The 10,827-nt window shown below is 38.1% G+C and overlaps 2 protein-coding genes across 2 annotated transcripts in view; one reads left to right on the top strand and one right to left on the bottom strand.

Annotated features, from left to right (window-relative positions):
* Positions 1–532: 532 nt before the first annotated feature.
* Positions 533–9,699, bottom strand: LOC143280969 (tubulin-folding cofactor B-like). The gene is made up of 7 exons (XM_076585811.1): positions 9,468–9,699; positions 6,688–6,831; positions 5,807–5,900; positions 4,218–4,353; positions 3,647–3,702; positions 3,333–3,405; positions 533–2,427 (listed from the first exon to the last, which is right to left on the bottom strand). The coding sequence occupies exons 1-7, from the start codon at positions 9,585–9,587 to the stop codon at positions 2,307–2,309; spliced, it is 744 nt and encodes a 247-aa protein (XP_076441926.1). The 5' UTR covers positions 9,588–9,699; the 3' UTR covers positions 533–2,306.
* LOC143280967 (dual E2 ubiquitin-conjugating enzyme/E3 ubiquitin-protein ligase BIRC6-like) overlaps positions 9,700–10,827 on the top strand; it is an 84,532-nt gene continuing 83,404 nt past the window's right edge. Inside the window, exon 1 of the mRNA XM_076585809.1 lies at positions 9,700–10,094. Within this exon, the coding sequence (XP_076441924.1) occupies positions 9,815–10,094 (280 nt within the window). The 5' untranslated portion in view covers positions 9,700–9,814. The remainder of the gene's footprint in view (positions 10,095–10,827) is intronic.

Genomic DNA, 10,827 nt, shown 5'->3' with positions numbered 1-10,827 from the left:
GTTGGTGTTTTGATTCCAATGACAGTGAGAATTCTTGCAAAGAAGCAGGAAAGTGTTTCAGGAAAGTAACAAGAATCTCAGTGACAAGAACTAAAGAAGAAGCTGGGCTTTCCATATGCATGCAATGAAAGAATGCAGACCTGTTAGTTAGAATATGAATATGCCTGTTCATGTGATTAGTGAACCAAAAAATTGTATAAAAATAGTATTAGTGGAAGCAATGTAAAAGAAAGAAAAAGCTGTAAAAGGGGGAACAACTTGCAGATTTGCATGATTTTTTGTTTTGAGATGTTAATGCAAAAAATATAAATGTTGAATGCATCTTTTCAAATATGTTTGTTCAGGAAAAGAACTTTTTAAAGAGAAGTGAACACAAAACACAGTTGCAGTTTCATGTCATTTTCATGTACAAAAAACAAACAATTGGAAGTCAAATGATAGCATTGAATTAAACGAACACAGAACACAATGACAGCTTCATGTCATTTTCACATACAAAAAACAAACACCTGGAAGTCAGATAACAACAGCATTGAGTTTCAGAATTTTATTCCAAGAAAAAATAGAACATAGGAAAGTTCACAATATTTTCACAGCTTAACTGAAAATGTTTAATCTGCATGCAGCCTGCAAATAAACTTCTTTGTAAATGAGCATACACAGTCAAGCTATGATAGCCTTTTGCCTTTGCTTTTTATGATATTGTGGCCTGGATAATAAGCAATACACATTCAGCTTTTCATTATCAAGAACAATCTGTAGGTCAGATCTGAGACCAAATATTTAAAAATCTATCCACACAAAAATGCCCAAAGTTCCTTGCTTCCTTTCTTGCAGCTTCTCACATTATGGGCAAATTCAGCAAAGTTTTAATTATGGCCAGTGAAATATGTGCATTTATCTTTACTGGTTATGACAATTGCTAGACATGGAATGCCCCTTTTTTTCTTAAAAACAAAGGACAAAAATCCCCACAAAGACCCCAGCCTCCCCATATCAAAATTCAGAAAATAAAGTTCTCTTTACCAGTTTACAAGCATTGCTTTACATCCTGATTTACAGCACCATGAGCTTTGCCCAGGACAAACATGCAAGAGCCATCTGTACTTTCTGACACACTGAATGTTGATGCATACACAAACATGCAAGGATGACTGCAAGGATGACTGCTAAGGTTACTGAAGTTAGTTCAATCAAATGATGCTTCTTTCAGAATTTACCACAAGAAGCTACTAAAGAAGGGTAGCTAACTACTTCCTGAACAGAAGTTTCACGACAGAATATATTAATGCTGACACTCTGTTATCACTGTCTCTCTCTGAACAAAAATACTATCATTCTTTTCTTCTTCTGCGTTCACTCGTATGCACACGAGTGGGCTTTTACGTGTATGACCGTTTTTACCCCGCCATGTATGCAGCCATACTCCGTTTTCGGGGGTGTGCATGCTGGGTATGTTCTTGTTTCCATAACCCACCGAACGCTGACAAGGATTACAGGATCTTTAACGTGCGTATTTGATCTTCTGCTTGCATATACACACGAAAGGGCTTCAGGCACTAGCAGGTCTGCACATATGTTGACCTGGGAGATCGTAAAAATCTCCACCCTTTACCCACCAGGCGCCGTCACCGTGATTCGAACCCGGGACCCTCAGATCGAAAGTCCAACGCTTTAACCATTCGGCTATGGCGCCCGTCGTACTATCATTCAAACAGACTTACAATGACACATACCTGTGAATATCCACATACATGAACAATATTCACATTAATGCCCAAGGATGACCCCAGGTTAGTATCAATATCCATAACGACAAATAAGACATATTTATTCTTCCTTTCCTGCAATCTGTAATGTTCTGGCAGTACAAACAGCAATGCTCTTAGCTCTTAAAGAACCATAAATGACTGTGCAAAGAATAATAACTCAAGTTTTCAGCACACAGGAAGCAAACACGTATGCACTCATAAATGCATGTACATCCAAACACACTCTCCCTTCTTTGCACAATGTGGTTTTGAGAACAAATTAACAGATCAACAAAATAGGAAAATTAGTTGAACTCTGTTTTTTGTTCTGGAAATCAGCCCATGAATGACATTTAACATATCTGAAAAATGTCTTACAAAGAAAGCATTCAATAAAAAAAAGCAATGTCAACTCTTGCATCTGGGAATTTTTTTTTTTAATGTGAAAGGTCACATGTCCCTCAGCCTTTGGTCTTCTCAAACTTAAAAGCATGACTTGAGGATATAATGTCCAGACATGCTGCAGCAATGAGAATAGACCTACATGGCATGGACCTACATTTCATCCTCGTCGAAACCAAGGTCTTCCTCTGGAAAATCACCAACCTCCACATTTGAAGGTTTGACAAATCCACCATACTTTGCTTGGCATTCAAAGTACCGCTTTCCTTCAACACTAGAAACAAACAAACAAAAAAGGTAAAGGTTTATTCATATGCTGGCAGTTTTTCTTTCTTTCTTAACCTTTTCCCCCTATCTTTTTGAAAGCCCCACTTTAATCTCTGACATATGAACTGAGAAGAATCACTGAAAGAAAAAATTCAGTAATTTACATCATTTATGTAATGTCAAAAACCAACCATTATCTACAATTGATTATGCAATCACACCTAATGCAGACTGAAGAATGGGTCTGAATCACAATATTTCCACAAAAAAACTTTGTTAAACTTACATGTTTTGTTTTTTTCCTGGTCTGACAATGCTCCCCCTTCAACTTAATATATACTGATCTCAGTAAAAAAAAAAAAGAAAAAAAAGAACTTTCAGCAAGTGTGAAATTAATGTAACCAATGGTAACCAACAAACAATAACACAGGTTTAAAGTAATGCAAACCCTTTAATTTCACTGCATCTTTCCAGCATGATAACCAACTGCATATTTGGTTTTCCTACCAAATCAAACAGAACTTCAGCTTGGTTGTAAATAAGAATGAGAGTGATTAGCAACATTCGAATGAAATTTGTTCATCAACAGTGAGGGGTTAAAAAACAAAATCCTACTTTGTTTAAACACAATAAAAGCAAAGTGTAAAACAGCAGTCTAAGTGCTACATGTGAAACTTTACTGAAGAAGATACTCATCAGTACTGAATTCAACTTTTTACCCTCATACATTCAAGTTCTAAGATACCCGTGATCACTGTGTCTTTTTCCTCCCATGGCAGCCTCATCTTACATCAGAAGTGAGTGAGTGCTGGACATGCATTCACACATAAATACACACACATACATAGTACAGAGAAAATGGAAACATATTCGTATAGCAAACATGGACCTCATACTTCAGCAACATCTTACCTGCCATCATTCTTGCCATGCGGTTCATCATACTGGACACCCACCCAGACACCTGGCTTGAAATGAGTCTCCCCTGCACACAGTATTGTTTTGATAACTTCTCTTCTTCACACACAAGTGCAACATGATAATGCAGACATCAGACATGATAACTAACACTGACACATATACGAGTCCTACATAAGAGTCCTAAGTACAATTATTCATAGAAAGCACCTCAGATTTAACAACATACACCAACACACAAATTATGTGTCCTTCACAAGAGTCCAAAGTGAAATTATTCATAAAAATCAGGGGAGGAGAAAACTTACCGATATATTTTACTGTTCCTCTCCTGCTTGGGTTCCCTGGCACCCGAACTTCACACCTGTAAACAGAAGTTAGTAAATGTTCACATTTTTTCCCATGTGCTGGTAATCTGAAAAACTTAGGACCCTGTTTTTGATAGCACTAATGCTATCTTAAGGCATGAAAAAACCCCAACAAAACAAAAACAAAAGATAATAATTAACTATATTTTTATCGCATCCTGAGACTCATCTTTGAAAAAGAAATGTAACGGCTCATTTAATGAATGCCTTCATTAACAAGATCACTATCATCACATGTACAAAGCGTCAAATGTTGTTATGAGTCTCAGTAGTACAATCAATGTAATGATCAAGTGGAATACTGATGCACACATACATATGTACATGAACACAAGACACACACACACACTCACATACATATAAACACACACACACACATATATATATCTATATCTATATATATATATACACACACACACACATAACAAATAGAAAAAAAAATTATATATTATCATATATCAATCAGACCTGATGTGATTAAAAATAGATCAAATATAAACAAAGAACATACCTGTCTCCAACTTTAAAAGTTTCTGCTTTCTGTTTGTCCTCCTCTTCTTTTTTCAGTCGTTCAGCTTCCCTTTTCTTCTGTTCTTCTTCATTAAAGCGTCCAATCTTGTTTCTTTCTTTGAATGCTCTTACACTATCTTGAAAAAGAGAAAGAGAAAAATAATAAGATTGCAAGACTGCTCCAGAGAAACTACAACTACACATCTTGGAATGTAACTTTCACTTCAATCTGCAGAGGTTTCAACCTATCATATCAATGCAAAACACAATGAAAGAATCGGATTGTACTTACAGTGGACAAAGCATCAGACCAGTAGATGCCTCAACAATGCAAAACCCATCTGTTCTTTGAACTATGCAGATCAAATGGAGATAAAAAGCAGGAACCCCCACTCTTGCAGACTGAAAAGGAGTAGCTTTGTTCATGAAAGTAGACAGCTGTCCTGACAATACCAGGAACAGCTGCCACAGGATGTACTCCCTGTGTGCCCATCAGAGGCATCAGAACCTTGGGCTGACGAACACCCAGGTCTTAACCATGGTTCCCTACCTGACTTCAGGTGACACATCGAGCGACTCCCACAGTGAAGTTCCCACAGGAAGTATAGATCAATGCGTAAACCGACAGATATACAACTAATGCTGCCGCCAGTGGGGGCGCAGGCATCATGAGGTGCGTCCCTGAAGGAGAGACAACTGTTGTCAGTGTTGCAGCTAGCAAACACTGCACCAACTATCATGCAGAGACTGAAGCAATCATGCAGATCATCTCCATGACTGCAGCCAAGTTGACTTTCTGACAGATGCTCTGTCAGTGTTGCAAGCCCTTCAAAACAAGAAGCTCCCACCCTTATCGGCAGCGCTACAGAAAGTGGCACAAAGCAGACGGTTGGTCCACTGCGGAGTCCCTGGGAATGAGCAAGCTGATGGGCTGGCCAAAAAGGGTGCCTCAGGGGAGCAACCTAACAACAGTGTCAGCTTCAGCGAAATGAAGTCCACAATCAGGGCATTTACAGCACCTACTACAATCAGGGACAATCACTGCAAGTTACCCAGAGAGCAGCAAAGTGTCCTGGTGAGACTTTTCACTGGTCACAAAAGACTGAAAAACTACAAGTACCGAAAACCGAAGCTGCTGCCATCTCCCGCCTGTCCTTGTGGACAGGAAGACTGGACAGCGGAGCACATTCTCCAAAACTGCCCCCTGTACAAGTGTGCAAGACAAGATCTGTGGCCTGTCAACACTCCACTCATGACTGAACTATATGGCAGCAACGAAGAGCAGGAGAAAACATTGTGATTCATCACCAGAGCTGGTCTGATGGTGTAGCTGTGAATGTCAAGAAGAAGAAAAATCATTAGCAACGAATCAAAAATGCATGTTTAATTGAAATACAGTTTATATGTTTATTACAAGTTAATATTTTCTTATCTTTTAATAACGAATCAACATCTTGCCACTTAACCTGCTCTTTAATTCCAAAGTGAAATTCAAAACACATGTTCATTTGAGACACAGTAAGAAGATGGATGGAGCGAGGAAGGATAAAAGCAGAGAGAGAGAGTAAGAGAGAGAGAGAGTGCTCATACCTGCTTTTTTGGAATATTCTTCTTCAGAAATTTCAAATTTCTCCACTTTGGAAACATCGTCAAACTCTCCTGCATTCAGCTGCTTGTCTTCAGCCTATAAATAAACATGAAAATGAAATATCATAAGCACATCAACTATCAGATCAAAAACCTATCCAAAAAAATCTATGCAGAATAGATCCACTGCTTGCAATAAAGAAACACAAAATTTAATTCTGAGTGTTTCTTTTTTCTTGCCTCTGTGTGTGTGTGTGTGTGTGTGTGTGGTGTGTGTGTGGTGTGTGTGTGTGTGTGGTGTGTGTGTGTGTGTGTGTGTGTGTGTGTGTGTGTCTGGGGTGAGAGAGAGTGAGAAAGAGAGAGCAAGAGCGCGTGCCAATGAATGCATGCGCTAATTCATGAGTACATGTATGTTACAGTACATGTAATATTCATTATATTGACATGGTATGGAAATGTTAAGAAAAGATAGCCATCTTACAAATCAATTGAACAAAATCATTACACATGTGCAAAATAGCTCAGGTAGACACTGACATGCGCTTTTACGTGCTTTTTGCCCTTTTTGTGCAACATATGCCTTTTGACTCTGCCTGCTCTTTATTCATAAAAATGCTTTATGGTGGAAAAAAACAACAACAGAAGAATATCATTACAAAAAGGCCAATCATAGACATACGCCGATGAACCAATCAAATACATATATAGTCTTTCAGCACACCACCTTATCCAAGTCAACAAATTATCATCATTTCTTAAAAATAAAACTTGATTAAAAAAAAAAAAAAAAAAAAAATGAAGGTGAATTCATAAAGCAAATGGTTCTTCATCACACTGATCCATGAAAATTCTCTAATTCAACATTCATCCATTCACTATCTCACATGTATTTTCATCCCACTGTCTATGGGATAAGAACCCAAGAGGGCATCATCATTGTCCAGATGGCAGACCAATTTGTTGTCTTTGTCATAAGCGCTCAGCTTCATGGTTCTTGCGGAGCCTCCAGTTATAAGCTCTAGCTTGCCCTGAAACAACACATTGAAAATATTAAAGTTAAAATAATTCAATCAATCAACCTCCAAAAAATAATATTCAATCCCCAAGCCATCCCTCTTCAGTGGTGGTTCTTTATTGTTTTTTTTCAAAAGAAAATATTAACAGGCAGGCTTCACAGTATTTGGGTCAGAGATAAGTCTTGATTTATGTGGCATCAATCTTGTCAGTTTCTGTTAATTTTGTGTATGTTTTAACTTTATATAAGAGTGTGGATAAAAAAAAACACACACACCAGAATATCAATACTTGATATTTCTTCAAAAAGTTGTTTTATTTGTGTGAGATGTGATGATGTGTGTCTGGTTGTTGGAAAAGAGACAGATGCCATTATCCAATTCAACAAAAGCCTAAAACTGAAGTCAAACAATTATTGCATTTATGCCATAGACATATTTTTATTAAGAATTTTTTTTAAATAGAGTAAGTTCAGTAACTTAGGTGTTTTTCAAACCCTGGCAGTGGCAGCAAACATTTTAATAAGTTTTCAACAGAAGAAAGATTGACATATTTACCAGCCCACTCTGTCTCTGAAAGTCGGTCAACACTGGGCCACAAAATATTCAGTTTCCAACATATTCATGCACAGAAATCATAGCAATTGTCCTGAAAACAAGTTTGAGTTGTATATTAAGAAATGTGTGGAGAGATCTCTGCTCTTATTCCTGAGAGAACATATTTTTTTTAAAAAGGTCTCTGTCTCCACATTTTCACCCCATTTTCATTGTTTAATCAAGATTAAAAGTGATGACACATATATATATATGGCTGACCACTTATTTGTCCATTTTCCAAAGTGTGCTACAGATGAAATGGTAAGATCATGAATCAAACTCTTTATTTCCCTCCCTGTTTTTCAGACTACAAAAGATGTTGACAACTTATGATCATAACATCCACACCATCTCTGTCATTGAACTGTGATTTTGGGGAACTTTCAGAACAAGAAGATTTGAATGCTGCATACAGCATTAAAACTGTATTATCAAACACTACAGGAAAAAATCTTCAATGGCTCAGCTGTATTTTATATTCTTCAGAACTCAAACAGTGTATTTTGTTGTAGTCACGATACCTATAGACTGCCAACATTGTATCTGTATTATATTGTACATGTATAACTTTTTTGTCACAACAGATTTCTCTGTGTAAAATTCAGTCTGCTCTCCCCAGGGACAGCGCGTCACTATAGTGACAGCACCACCCATTTTTTTGTATTTTTTTCTGCCTGCGATTTTATTTGTTTTCCGATCAAAGTTGATTTTTCTACAGATTTCTGCCAGGGACAACCCTTTTGTTGCTGTGGATTCTTTTATGTGCGCTAAATGCATGCTGCACATGGGACCTTGGTTTATCGTCTCACTCAAATGACTAGTATCCGGACCACCACTTAAGGTATAGTGGAGGGGGAGAAAATTCTGGTGACTGCTGGTGTGATTTCAACCAGTGCATTCAGATTCTCTCGCTTCCTAGGCAGACGTGTTACCTCTAGGCCAACACTCTACGGTAGCGACAAGCAGAAACAACTGTGATGGCCATAATTTTTTCAACAATGAGCTGTTTGCTATCCCTTGCAATACTTTACCTTTAATCGTATCAGTAACATACGCAAGATTAGAAAAAAAAGTCAAAGGAAAGTGCCACTGCAGCATTTCATTTTTTGTGAATTAACATCCTGATTTGGAAGTGCAGAAATAGACTGTGAAACCTTCTTTCTTCTTCTTCTTTCTGTTACATGATCAACATCAACTTGCTAATGACTCTGTTGTGGTTCATGCATGCCAGATATTTTCGAGTCTCCATAACCCACCGAACACTGACATGGGTTACAGGATCTTTAGCATGCATATATTATCTTCTGCATGCGTAAACACACGAGGGGGTTCAGGCACAAGCAGGTCTGCACATATGTTGACCTGGGAGACTGGAAAAATCTCCACCCTTTACCCATCAGGCACCGTTACCAAGATTCAAACCCAGGACCCTCAGATTGAAAGTCCAAGGATGAAACCACTTGGCTATTGCGCCCATCAATGCCTACAATCAAGTTAATAAGTACAATAGGCATTACCACTGTATTCATTCCATGTTTAAACATTTCTCTTTGTGAAGCACTGAAAAATAAAACAAAGCAAGCATACTGTATGAATACATATAAAACAAATAATCTAACATGGCAGCAAGCAAGTTTCTCAGTAGCATACTCAAGTTGGAGAAAGAAGTGGAGAACCTTTTAACTTGAGTATGCAAGAAACTTGCTTCAGCCTTGTAACATGACATTGATCAGCGGAGTAGAGGACAGGGTTTTACTTCTAGCTGTCTTTTCTAATCAGCTGATAAGTGTCATCAAATGTCTCCCTAGACTGAAAAGAATCTTGCAAAGTTCTTGCTGCCAATTAAAGTCCATAGACACAGCAAATGCCTCCCCCCACCCCCACCCCCAGGAGCATGTGAGATGTCTTGACAACTTGAAGTTAATCCCACTTTAATGTGTTCATCAAAGATTATTCTATATGACAAGACCTGCTCATCAAAATACAGGAATATCGGCTGAACATTCTACATTTGAACAAATGGAATAACGAAGAAAAACAGTCAGCAGACGAACCTTGAAAGCGGCGATCGTCAAATCTTTTGCAAACCGTTTTTCACATCCAAAAGGAGAGGTATTGCTTGTAATGGTGACATTCAGAAAACTTTCTGTAACCACTTGAATGTCCTGCGACATTATTTCTGTTGTTTGAAACGGTAAAGTGGATGAAATGTTGGCACGATCGTCTTTCGATTTTCTCACCGCTCGCTGACTCACTGTTTACACGGCGACCATACTACAAAACGGAAGTTATGCAGATCACGTGATTGAATTTGTTCCGAAGCACATTTTTGCCTCATAAGATTGCATTGTGATGGGGTTTACATGATTATTCGGACACGTTTCTTGAAGTACTATAATGAATGTCAAAGATATTTTCACACGATTATACATCTTCAGACTTCGCAGGGAAAAGCTGCAACAGTGAACGTGACGTCACATTCGAGACGAGCTGTAGTAACATGGCGGCCACTGTACGGCAGTGGTCCATACGAGAAGACGGATGTTTATTCATAAATGAAAACCTACAAAGTGTAACCTATCATTCGTCGCTCAACACTATTATTCTATCATCGAAGGACCAGTCTATCACAGTACTAGATGCTACTTCTGGAATTGTATTGAAGAAATCAGACCTTTCTGGTTGGTACCCATGTCTATTATTTCTACTGTAGTCTCAACCGAAACCAATAATTGGTAATTTTAGATAGATCTATTTATAGGCATGTCATAAATTTGGTATGCAATAATGTCATGTTTACTTCTTACGAAGCTAAAGTGTGATTGAAGTATTAAGTTGATAACATGTTTTGACTCTGGCGATGTCTGGGACTACCATTGTTCCCCCAAATATTCGAGTTGGGTGTACGTCCAAGCTCGAGCAGTCCACGGTCGTTCAAAATCCTAAACACAACTAAGAATTATCAACATCGTGTCGATCTTGTACATCTGTCAAAAAATTGGTAAACTATTTCCTCGCGGACCATTTACAAACCACTGCCTGTATTGGAGATGAAATCATTTCACCCCCCTTGTCTTCGAAGTTCAAGCAGCGCCGTCATCACGGTTATGTTTACTGTTCATTGTAATAGTGACTGATCACCACGGTGTGTGCAACATAAGACTCAAAGTACAGCACTTGTGTAATTCACCCGTTTAAAACTCTTCAGCTGTTCAAGTTGAAAATATTTGCAGCTGTCATCAACTGATTAACTTATTAACTGATTGAAGACTGATAATTGATCACCCAGATTACAACACAAGGTCAAACTGGTGCAGGCAAAAACATGGTCTAGTTTACTTGATACAACACACAGGCTTTCATTTTCACAGACCAGCAGATGAAGATGATGTACAGCCAAATATGGAAGCATAA

The sequence above is a fragment of the Babylonia areolata genome, chromosome 4 (genome assembly GCF_041734735.1).
Source record: "Babylonia areolata isolate BAREFJ2019XMU chromosome 4, ASM4173473v1, whole genome shotgun sequence".
Lineage (NCBI taxonomy): Eukaryota > Metazoa > Mollusca > Gastropoda > Neogastropoda > Buccinidae > Babylonia > Babylonia areolata.
The sequence above is the reverse complement of the archived record's forward strand: the minus strand, read 5'-3'. Positions and strand labels throughout refer to the sequence as shown.

What these genes read in the sequence shown, in the direction of transcription:
- LOC143280969 (XM_076585811.1), bottom strand. Translation starts at nt 9,587, where the DNA reads ATGTCGCAGGACATTCAAGTGGTTACAGAAAGTTTTCTGAATGTCACC. An exon ending in ACAGTGGGATGAAAATACAT is followed by an intron (nt 5,901 to 6,687) that starts GTGAGATAGTGA and finishes GTTTATTTATAG; the next exon opens with GCTGAAGACAAGCAGCTGAA. An exon ending in AGGAACAGTAAAATATATCG is followed by an intron (nt 3,406 to 3,646) that starts GTAAGTTTTCTC and finishes TACTGTGTGCAG; the next exon opens with GGGAGACTCATTTCAAGCCA.